General features: G+C 40.7%; 1 protein-coding gene across 1 annotated transcript; it reads right to left on the bottom strand.

The window, feature by feature from the left end:
* Positions 1–8085: 8085 nt before the first annotated feature.
* LOC130954211 (protein CPR-5) lies at positions 8086–11379 on the bottom strand. Its single transcript, XM_057880939.1, has 5 exons — positions 10991–11379; positions 10627–10683; positions 10296–10331; positions 9408–10148; positions 8086–8948 (listed from the first exon to the last, which is right to left on the bottom strand). The coding sequence occupies exons 1-5, from the start codon at positions 11345–11347 to the stop codon at positions 8418–8420; spliced, it is 1722 nt and encodes a 573-aa protein (XP_057736922.1). The 5' UTR covers positions 11348–11379; the 3' UTR covers positions 8086–8417.
* Between the last annotated feature and the right edge of the window lie 1199 nt (positions 11380–12578).

A 12578-nucleotide genomic window follows, 5' to 3' on the forward strand; every position in this document is an offset into this window, starting at 1 on the left:
ACGAAGCTCTTATAGGGGGTTTGACCCTAGCAGCAGAAGTCGGGGCAACAAGGCTAGAAATATGCAGCGATTCTCAAGTCATCACCTCCCAGGTAAACGGGAGCTACCAAGCCAAAGACCCGCTATTACAAAAGTACATGGAAAAAGTCAAAAGCTTAAGTCAAAAGTTTGAGGAGGTCACGGTCCACCACGTGCCTAGAGAAAGGAACACACGGGCAGACCTCCTATCAAAGTTGGCCAGCACTAAACCGGGAGAAGGTAACTGATCTCTTATCCAAGGTATGGCGAGAGAGCCGACAGTCACCCTGCACGTGACAAGACTGAGCCCTTCATGGCTAGACCCCATCACTAGTTTCCTGGAAAACGGCAAACTCCCTGACGACGAGAAGGACGCGGCGAAACTGAGAAAGGAAGCGGCCAAATACGCCGTCATCCAAGGACAGCTGTTTAGGAAAGGGTTCAACCAACCCCTGCTAAAGTGCTTACACCCCGACCAAACGGACTACGTCCTCAGGGAAGTCCATGAAGGCTGCTGCGGACACCACATAGGAGGCAAGGCCCTGGCAAGAAAATTAGTTCGAGCCGGATATTATTGGCCGTCAATGATGGCAGACTCCAAAGAGTTCGTCAAAAAATGCGTCAAGTGCCAAGAAAATGCCAATTTTCACAGGGCATCGGCCTCCGAGTTAAGCTTGTTAACGTCCTCCCGACCATTCTCTCAATGGGGAATCGACCTCTTGGGACCCTTCCCTGTTGGTCCCGGGCAGGTCAAGTACCTCATAGTTGCCATTGATTACTACACCAAATGGATAGAAGCTGAACCGCTAGCTAGCATATCCTCATCCAATTGCAGGAAGTTCTTGTGGAGGCAGGTAATAACGCGATTCGGGGTCCCGGAAGTCGTCATCTCGGACAATGGCACGCAATTTACCGACAAAAAGTTCACGGAATTCCTCGCCGGCTTGGGTATAAGACAGAGATTCTCCTCCGTGGAGCACCCCCAGACAAATGGACAGGTGGAGTCCGCGAACAAGATCATCCTTTTAGGGCTGAAAAAGCGTTTGGAAAACAAAAAGGGGGCTTGGGCCGACGAGCTAGCCTCAGTACTTTGGTCTTACCGAACAACCGAACAATCCACCACTAAAGAGACCCCCTTCCGGCTAACATACGGGTTGGATGCAGTAATACCCGTAGAGATCGGGGAGCCGAGCCCCCGTCTACTTTTGAAGGGAGTAGAGGAAGTCGTGGAAAAGGACTTGATAGATGAAATCAGAGAAATGGCCCATTTGACAGAAACCGCACTGAAGCAAAGAATGGCCCTGCGCTACAACACCAAAGTGCTCAAAAGGGAGTTCGGACCAAACGACCTCGTCCTGAGGCGAAACGACATCGGCCCACCGACCCCTGGAGAGGGCAAGCTGGCGGCAAATTGGGAAGGCCCCTATAGAATCAAAAAAGAGATGGGTAGGGGCGCGTTCAAGTTGGAAAGGCTCGATGGTAAGGAAATCCCAAGGACATGGAACGCGAACAATTTGAGAAGGTTCTACTCCTAACATATGGGGCGACGTGCCGACCAACTAAGCTAAGTGGTTAAATTGCGGATTTGAAATTTCCAATATAACCTATGAGTCCTTTATGCGATTACCGAATAAGATATACTTGTGCAAATTTTCTCTCGTGTATTGTTCTCTTTCCTTTTTCCCAGGCAAATTACCCCATCACAACCCGACAACAATGCACGGCCTCGGGACTGATCACCCCGGGAGCCCGTCAACTATCGCGGTAAAAAACGGCCACGCAAAAGGCCACGACCTGCTAATATAAGCGACGGCTATAAACCAATAACGGTTAATAGAGACGGTAACACGACCAGACGAATAAGAAAAAGTTAATTACATTAAAGCGGACAAACGACTAAGAAGTCAAATTGTTCATAAGCCAAAACAAAACGGCCACACTACAAAATGTTAATCATAAAGTTCATTTCTTGGGGACGTCAACAATCTTGCCGTCCTTAATGACCTTGAAAACACTAATTGCCGACATGTCGAACTCGGGGGCAACAATTTTAACTTGAGCTTTGAGGGCCTCCTCGGTAGCCAAAATCGCACCCTTCCCTTGTTTGACGACGTCTTTATACTTTGCCTTCCATGTTGCCAATTCGGCCTCCACGGCCTGCTTCTCTTTCTCGACTTCAGCCACCCGCTTCTGCGCCGCGCCGACCTAACTCTCCAAAGCCATTTCGCGCTCGACCAGACGTGCAACCGTCGCGTCCGACTCTTCCTGTTTTTTCTTAGCAGTTGTGGCCTTCTGTTCGGCAGTAGTAGCCTTCTGCTCGGCAGCAGTGGCTTTCTTCTCGGCGGCGTCCAGTTTTTCCGCAGATTGGGTTAATTGCTCCCGAAGGGTCTCAACTTCACTTTTTAGCCCGTTATTAGCCTTCCCGGCAGAATCCAACCTCCTGCGGAGAGACTCCATTCCAGACAGTTCGAACTCGGCCTTCCGAGCTATCACTGCGCCGCGCAGGAGGGTGCGATACATCCACCTCGCCTGCCCGGCAAGGGATGACTCATGAAAGTACTCTTCAGTACCGGGAATCAGCTGGGAGTCTATAAAGTTCCCGGCGTCAAAATTCCTTTCCATGACAGTAAGGACCCCCTCAGGGCTAGACGACGCCTTCCTTTTCCTCTTCAAGCTGGGAACCTCTTCCACCTCTTCATCAGCATCCGGATTAGGCGTGGAACCCCCAATGCCGATGACCTCGCGAAATGGAGAAGCGTGAACCGCCTGGTCGCCTTCGGTCGCGGCGCCTTGAGTCGAGGTGCCGGCCTCGGGGACCGATGCCGTCTGCTCGGGAGCAGCCTTGTCCTCCGGAGGAGCAGCAGGCTCCCCAGCGGCGGATTTCTCGTTACCCTCCTCTTCGTCACTACCACATAGGAAGGTTTGGAACAAGTCAGGGAGACCCGTTACCTCGGCAGACATTCCCACTGTAAAAAAGAGAGGGAGAGAGAAGGTGAAGCCGGTTAGTCACAACAAACTATTAACAAAAGCAGAAAAATATAAGACAAGACGAGTGGAGGTTTCTCACAAATATAATTACGACCGGCCTCCCCATCACCCATGAGAAGGTGAGGATTCACGTGATTCCTCCCGAAGACCGCCAACAACACGTCGGCGATCTTTCTATCCACCGCCGACATGCCATTACGGGTTACCTTGAGGAAGGTATTGGACCCTGCCCCGAAACTCCAATAGGTCGGGATGAGCCGTACCCCCTCCAATGACAATCAAAAGGGATGACGACCTTTGACAGGGCGGACCTTGAAATATTTGTCCTTAAACCCATGGTAGGAATCTTCAAACAAACCGAAAATCCTCCGACCCTGGGCAGACCGGAAGGACATGAACCCCTTTTTGTGTTTCCCCTCCTTTGAAGGGTTTGTAAGGTTGAAGAAGAAGAGAAAAACATCTACGGACACCGGCAGCTCGAGGTACTCACAAACCATCTCGAAACAGCGGATCGAGGCCCAACTGTTCGGATGCAACTGCGACGGCGCCACGGAAATTCGACTTAAAAGCGCCATTTGAAAGGCTGAGAACGGAATACGAACTCCGACTTGGGTGAACATGGACTTGTAGAACCAAATCCAGTCGGCAACTCGGGGGTGTTGGAAGTTGATCTCATACAATCGCTCGTGAGGAGCCGGGACAAAAACGTCATAATTGGCTTCCTCGTCAGTCCCTCCACACAAGTATTCGGCTTGTCGGAACTCGGTGAGCTCCTCCTCGCCCATTTGGTTAGGAGAATCCTTCACGTCGGAAACGACCCAAGCATAGGGATCGTACGCCGCGGGATTAGGGGAAGCCCGGGAAGCCGTGCGAGCCATACCTACATGGGGGGACCATCCAGTCAGTCTAAGAGATCAGTTGCTCAAGCCGAATACAGACACCACCCCCCACGACTCCCCGACTAAGGCCAAACGAGACTAAAGCACGAAAAGAACAAGAAAAAACCTACCCTGGAATGGTACTTTCCCCCCTAACACATCTAGCCGCAATTAAAAGGCTACGCAACAACAACAAAAAACCAAACAACAAGCATGCAAAAATAATGCATAAAAGGGAGAATGGTTCGAAAGTTACCTGAATTAGTGGAAGAAGGACGGAGCAGTTGATAAAGAAAGATGCGAAGGGAGAGACGCACAACAGCACTACAAAGAGATGTTGAGGTTTGGGAGCAAGAAGAAGGCAGAAACAGGAAGATATGAAAGAAAGAAAAGAGTGCCAAATCTGGCCTGTTTAAAAACTACCTCCCTAGGAAGCGCGAAACGTCTGGGGGCAGAATGGTCTTTTCAGCAAGGGTTTTCCACCCCATTATGAGCATTTAATGCTCGGCACTGGGAACGATGCGACGAAACGGTTGCTTGTACAACCAAAGGACACGCGCGTTGGGGGCATATCCTTATCACGAACGGCCGACCAGACGATCCCAAATGAGAGGCGAGACAACACGCCATTGATAGCTCCCACGACTACCATTGGCGCGTGGGGGCACTGTTGCGGCCTGGCCCAAGGAACCGACGGGTCGACCCGGCCCGAGCTCCACCCGACCCGGTTCCGCGCCCTTCAAACGACCCGGACACGTGTCCTGTGCGACTCACGCACGGCTGCAGGACAGCGTCCTTGAGAATATGGGCCTGTTCTCATGAGGGGCCCACTACTGACATGTATATAAAGGGAAGATTGGCTCTTCCCCCGAGGTACGTCACTTTTCCATATCATTTTTCCCCTGCCTGCACACTAGCTGACTAGAGCGTCAGAGTGTCTTTGCAGGTGGCACCCCCCTCCTTTCCCTCCAGAACGAGAGCTCGGCTACGTGGCAAACCCGGGCTTAGCGCAACCGTGAGCAAGGCATCCTCCCCCATCTCCTAACTACCCGACTTGTCCGGCAACCGACACCGAATAGTGTTTGAGAAGATAAATAATGATAGTAGTCATAAAACAAAAATTTTTAAAAATTAGTTTTAAAAATTAAAATCAATAAATAAAAGTTATGAGTAGACAACATAATCTAATAATATATATAAAATAAAAAATGCAGAAAAATTGAAAAAAAATGCAACTATAGGATGCTTAAATAAAAAAGAAAAGAAAAAGACAATTTTTTTGTCTAATTAATTAAAAAAACACTTTAATAAAAAGAAAAGGAAAGAATACTTACTAATTGGATTGTCTTCCACAACTTTATTATCTCTTTGTGAACAATTTTTTTCATTGTTGGATTAAGCTTTTTTGTTGCACCATTGGTTTAAAATCTTTTTCCATTCAAATTTTGTGCATGCACATGGTGAGAGTTATTCTCTTCACCAATTCATCTTTTGGCTCTTTTCTTTCTTTAAATTTTGAGTGTGAATTTCTTTTAAGGGTTCTTTTATTAACGGCTTCTTGATTTAATGAATTAATCAAATTACTCTTTGTGCTTTCTTCTATTTTACTGAGATATAGATCTTATATTGATTTTCTTAAAATCTTCCGTGGGGTTTGACATTGTTTTATTTTGGAGAAAATATTTTTTTTTCTCTACCAATTGTTGGACAATATGTTTCACTTACAACTCTAAATTCTTTATTAAAATTTCTTGATTTTTGAAATTTGCTCTTATTTTTTCCATAAAATTTTGAGTTTGTTGCATGAAGAAGACAGTGGTGTGGGACAACCTTTTCACGACACTCTTAAGAGATGAGACGAAAGCTTCTTGAACAAACGAGATGATTTGACACATTTTCTACGACAATCTCAAAAGACGAAGGTTTCTGAGGATTGTAGGATTGCATTGGGTTAAAGTTTCTTGTCCTTGATTTTCCAACCAAGATTGGGGTGATTTTACCATTTAGATGAGTAATTTTTTGGCTTTGAAAAATATCTTAATGGCTTACACTACGTTTGTTCCACTTGTTTTATGAGTAAGAAAAATTGTTGAATCATGAGTTTATTGTTTGATAGAATTTTCTCTATAGCATCCAACATTTTCTTAAATACACAAGAAGAAAAGATCAAACGTATCTTGCGGAATAAAAGAAAGAATAAAAAAAGAAGAGAAGAATTTAAACAAAAAAAGAAAATAAAATAAAAGAACATAACAGAAAATAAAATAAACAAGATCTAAGTTAGGATTTAACTAGACGTATGTTGTCAATCTCAATTAATCTCCGTCAACGGTGTCAAAAACTTTATAAGCGAAAATTAAAACTCACGGATATTAGCAAGTGCTCTGGATTGTTCAAGTAATACCACAACGAGTGGATATCATTCCCACGAAGATTAACAGATTGAGGCAAGTAACGTCTAATTAAATATCTAATTAGATCAATCAAACCTTAGATTTTGAATTGTGGATATTTAATAAAAAAAGAAATAGAAGAAGAAACTTGGGAGAATGCTTGAAGTTGGAAGAAAATCAATAGATGAGAGTGTTGAAGACTTCGAAGATGTTTGATTCTTGGAGGAACAATGCTTATCTTTCTTATTTAATTCATGCAAAAAATCTTTTCAAAGCAAATCATTTATAATCAAATCCCAATCTTTTGGTGATTTAGTTTCTCTAAACTTAATTAATCGTCAATCGCTTGGTCAACTAATCGAGAGAAGAGGTGAAGAACGAAATCAATTTTAAGCCATACAATCTTCAAGAACTATCCCTAGCCAAATTATATGTTACTTATTCGAATTAGCTCTAGATAAATGAAGATTGTGAGATGAGTTTTAAACTAATTCTAAAATTAAATTTTTAAATGTAAAATTAAAATTCAAGACAAAATTAGAAAATTTTCCAATAGTTCTAACCTTTAGTGATGAAGAAGAAAACTCAATCTTGAAAAAGTAAAGAAGCATGAATTAAAATAAAGAAAATACTTATATTATTAATCCTAAAACTAAACAGAGCTCCTAACCTTCAATATGGGAGGTTTAGTGACTCATGATAGAAAAAGAAACTAATTTTAATGATGAGAGAGATGTTTGATCCGATGGATTGGGATCCGAAGATCCTCCTCGAGATTCTTCTCTCTTGTGAACCTTGTTCACTTATTTATTTACTAAGTTCTATTTAAATTCAAATTTAAAAACTGAAAATAAGATAATTACCTACTTAAATTCAAATCAAATCTTAACAATTTAAATCTAATTTACAAACAAATCCTAACAGCTGAATCTTTATTTTTTTAGAAGGAATTAATGCTAACCAATATCTTAAATCTTGAATCTTCGGATGAGATTAAGGCTTCTTATAAATTGTATAATTAAATTTTGGCCTTTAAGTGTTGCATCTTGGGAGTTGAGAAGTTGAACGCCAGACTTGGAGTGAGAAAATTTGCGCGTGGGCCTACTTGCACCAAGGGACGCCGGGCTTGTGTGCAAATTGGAGGAAGGCTGCTGGGCGTAGAGAGCTGGCCGCCGGGATTGCAAGATAAGTCGTTCGGCGTCCGATTTTTATGTGTTTTAGGTCCGGATGAACCTTCTTGAACTGGTTTTGTATTTTTTTTTTTGTTAAAAAGACTTTCATTTTTTGTTATTTTGATACAAAAATTGTTAAAAACACAAAAATATTAATATAATTCTAAATACTTGATTATTTATAAAATTTTACTTAAAAATATAAAAAAATAATTAAAATCTAAAAAAATATAAAAAAAAATTTTTTTAAAATTATTTAAAATGACGGGTCATCAGCTTCTCATCAACTCCATAAAGTACTTCGACCAAACCTTGGATGTTTAGACTGATTCTTTAAGGTGCAATGATATATGTTCCAAGCTAGATCAGAAAGTAATCGACTAATAAAAGTATAAAACAAATTAAAAGATTAAAATGGCAAATCAAAAACATATTTGAGGACCAATTCAAAAATTTAGTCAATATAATATTTCGACAGGTCCTACTCCCTAATCACTTTATTTTTTCCCATTATTTTCACTTTTTCATATGATTGACTCACGTAAACTTAATACCAAAAATGATTTGAGAACTTCATAATTCCGTAGAACAATTTAAATTTAACTTAAATATTTCTATTTTGATTTATGCAATTAAGCATACTTATTTGTTCTACCTTGCAACACCCGTACTATATCGTATTCCTGTATTCTTATACTTAAATTACAAAACAAGGATCAATTATCCAATTCAAAACATGGCTGCCAAATGCAATACTCATTGCATAACTTACAATATTACACTGTACGGGGAATAATTAGCATAACACGACTTGGCTTGTTCACTTACCACAAGCAAAGCATACTCATTACTCAGGCAAAAAGGTAAAATATGGACACAAATACAATAAATACATGGAGCTTGGCTTGTTGGTTTACCACATTCTATAGGCATCTCATAGTAAGGCACAAGGTGTAAAGAGGAAGGATTTAGGAATCGATTTCACTAAAATCTGACACCTTCAATAATAAATGGTCTTTCCATTCTGATAGGCTTGCAAAAGGCGTGAGACCACAAAGCAACGGTAGAAACGCGAGCAAAGTAGCATAGAACAGAAATCGGCGAATCCAGTACCGGATAATGGGATTCTCCTTAAATGTTTGTGCTGGCGTAATGGGTCCATAAAGGACTTGGTAGAAAACGGATGTGAAGCCAATACAGAAGAAATGCAGCAAGCACAGCGTCTCCCAATATAAGAGCCACACATAACCATTCCCTCCCAATGTATCTACACACAGCTTGCCACAATATCCGCAACCAACTCCTAACATCAAAAGGATGAAAGTAACTGGCATATTCTGTGATGATGTTGTTGACCTCATGAGGAGCAAATATGCAATTGCAAATATCATCAAGACACCAAATATCATTCGGCTCATAACTTGAACTTGACACCACAAAATATTCAACCTTGAATTGAAATAGGACACTGATTTGGGAGTCCACCAAGAGGAAGAGTCCTAAAATTGGGAGGAAAAAGTGGCATTAGTATTTGCAAATTAAGCCAAGACAGAGCTAGAATAGTATACAGCTTAGATTGCTGTAGGAATGACATGATTGCATCCTTTATTTTACTCATCTTAAATCTTAAATCTTAAAACAAGGAAAATGATGATCAATTTTTAACCCCAAGCAATGACATAAGCACTTACAATTAGACACATAAACCTTAATCACAAAGTTTGATGATTTTTTTCTTTTTTGTAAATAAACTTTCAATGATATCCTTCCTATTGGAGTTTCAGTTATTTTTCACTCTGTAAATTTAGTTAAAAAGTATTTCTCAGATTCCATTATCCATAAAATTACTATCTGGTCCTTAAAACAAGAAAAGGATTATCATCATTTCGTGAAAAAAGCATGACAAAGTAGCTTCAACCGCACTGAACCAAAATGTCGAGAAGAAAGATTATGCGTACCTCAGTTGATGGTGAACATGATTCGGTGACCTCAACAATCCTTTCATAGGAGTATACATAAGCACCATACAGCAGTGAAGATGACATAAGAAACAGACCAGCAATAAGACAATCTATGCACTTTTTACTCAGCTCTCCATATTTTGTATCTTCTAACTGGTTCTTAAACTTTTCAACTTTGAAAGACACCTTTGATGCTCCCATGGCTAACTTAGATCTTTCTAGGTTATTCGAATCCATGTTGAGAGACAACTGTGTCTCTTTCAATTTCAATTTTCTCATTGTAAAGCCAAGTTCTATTTCCTTGAGGTCATTAGAACGAGACTGCTCTACAATAGATTTCTCAAAAACACTGACGATAGGATTATCAATTACTGACCCAGAAGAGCTTCGAGAAAAAGATATCAACTGATTTTGTTGCCCATGCAAAATCAGACCACGATCAACTGGATCCATATGACGACTAACTGAATCCACATGAATGTTCTCCTTCATCCCATTGCGATTAACATATTCAGTAGGAGATGCTGCCCCAGAATTTCCATCTTCAATGACAATATCTCTTGAGAAATCCTTTTTGTCAAGACTCAATTTAGGATTTGGAATTTCCTTCTTCATATCATTAACTTTATTCCCTTCATTGTTTGTAGATGATTCATAAATTAATCTAAGTGTACTCAATGTGCTACCAAAAGACTGCTCAAAATTCCTCGTCAGGCCATCCAGCTTGTCTCCGAAAACCTGTGGGACAATATGCAATAGTCACAACAAGTGACCCAAAAAATTCGCTTGAGCAAAATGGACTTTGCTTACTGTTGATATGAACTGCTATTGAAACGTAGAAAAACCGCAATCAAGGGATGAATCAGCAATTGTTGCCTGGCTTACATTGGCTAGCGATTCTCTGATAGCTGAGGTGCACATCTACAACGTAATCGAACAATGAAATTGGTTAAGGCAGAAAATGAAGTTATCAGCAATGCCAATAAGGCGTGTAAGGTTTAGCCAATAAAAAACACATGCATCATCACCTACATGATTTCAGTAATATAAATTCCATTACTTAATTTTCCAAAGATATCACAATTGTAACAGATAATTGAATGATTCATCTGTTGGAAATCCTTTATAAATGATATACCATAGTCTCTGGTCGCATATACCAATTGAATTTTATTTAAGTTTGCATCAAGAAATAGATATAGAGAGAGGAAATTACCGACGAAAGATGAGTGGGCGACATACTTTCAGCTGCTGCATCTCTTCTATACAGAACCTAAACCAAAAAGAAAAGAAAAGAGAAAAAGAAAAGAAGCACAAGATTAATCAATAATTGACGAAGTTAAAGCACTATGAAAGAAAACAAGCACATTTATAAGAGTTGGTATTAAACAATAATTGCCGAAGACAAATAATTATATGAGAAAAAAAAAAGCAGTACCTCAGAGAATTAAAAACTTGATCTTTTTAGTTTGTAACAATTGAACAGAAATACAAGTCTTCATTTTTATCAGCAAAGAGAAACAAGGTACTTGAAAATGATTCAAAACAGAAATAAGGTTGAAGAGAATTTCATTATTCACCTGAGCCATAACGGCGGCAAACGACATTCCAAGAGGAAGGCCAATTTCGTCCACATTACCCCTTTTCCGGCGAGCAACGGCGACTCTAGGGTTCCGTCGTTTGAACGCCACCCCCTTGCCTTTCGTTTTCCGCACGGAACTCGTCGACGACGTCGCTTCGGAATCACCAAGGCTGGCCCTTCTCTTCATTAGGGTTCCGTTCTCGCATCTGTTAATCGGTTCTGCTACTTCCGAGGCGCAATTCACGATCTCAGGCATAGGACTCGAGCAATCGGTGTCCTTGTGATTCTCGCTATTGTGCTCTGCGCTGGGAATTTCAATTGTGGAGCGGTGGCGGGGAGAAGCAAGAGCGTCCATCAAAACGCCGCAGGAATTACAGCTAAAATTTCAAAAGCTCCAACGTTATTAACTTACTGCATATAAATAGAATTTAATTTTGACACTACATTCAATTACATAATGTGTAATTGTTAATTTGTTATATTAATAAAAATTAATTATTTTTTATATTAACTACGTAAATAATTATTTAAATAGATAGTTATAATTATATAAATTTATAAAATATTATCTATACATAAAAATTAAATTCATATATATAAAAAAAGATAGAATATTTGTCTATTTTGGTCTTTAAAGAATTTTAAATAAAACATTTTAGTTTTAAACTAAAATTAATTATTCGATTGGTCCCTAACAATTAATTTCGCCAGTCACTTAGGTCCTTGGCTCCATCCACTCTAATAGAAGACAAAATGGTCCTTGAAAACTCTAACATTGGACAAAATAATCCCTAACAACTCTAACAAGGGATAAAATGATCCCTGACCCCTTTATTTAAAAACGACACTATTCTTTCCCAATTTTTATCATATCTCGCATACCCTAACATTCATACTCTCATTCTTCACTTTCGCAGTCTTCTTTTCCATCTTTTCCTTCTTCCTCTTTAACTCCAAGATTAAGTCATGGTGTAATTGTCACACGTGTCGTACCTATCTTAAAATGTCATGGACCACACACTTCCTAAATCTTTGTGACGGGTACATCTACTTCCTCTGTACTTCACCCATCAAAAGCATACACTTCCACGTCTTTGATAACATCACCTCCAACCCCCGACAACGTCTACGACATCCTCAAGATCAAGTTCTACAACTACTCCAAGGGCACGCCTTTCTCCACTCTCCGGCAAGCAATATAGATTGTTGGACATTAGAACATTATGAGAAGATTATCCTTCGACATCATATGCAAATTCTCATTTGAAATAGACACCGAGTACTTCATTCCTTTTTTTCTGGAGTCCAAGTTGGCAGACAGTTTCGACCTCGCATCCAAGCTATTACAACGAGCAATGTCGCCGTTGCCGCTCATATGGAAACTAAAGCGATTACTGAACATTGGTTCGAAGAAGAAGCTGAAGGAAGCGATCGGAGTGGTGGACAATGTGATCATGGAGATGTTAGGGCAGAAGAGGAGGGAGGTGGCAACGACGACGATGAGTCTTAACTAGGGGTGGAAAAAGGCCAGGCGGCCTGCCAGGGGCCTGCAGCCTGGCCTGTGTTTGGCCTGGCCTGGCTTGGCC

This window comes from Arachis stenosperma, chromosome 10 (assembly GCF_014773155.1).
Source record: "Arachis stenosperma cultivar V10309 chromosome 10, arast.V10309.gnm1.PFL2, whole genome shotgun sequence".
Taxonomy (NCBI): Eukaryota; Viridiplantae; Streptophyta; class Magnoliopsida; order Fabales; family Fabaceae; genus Arachis; species Arachis stenosperma.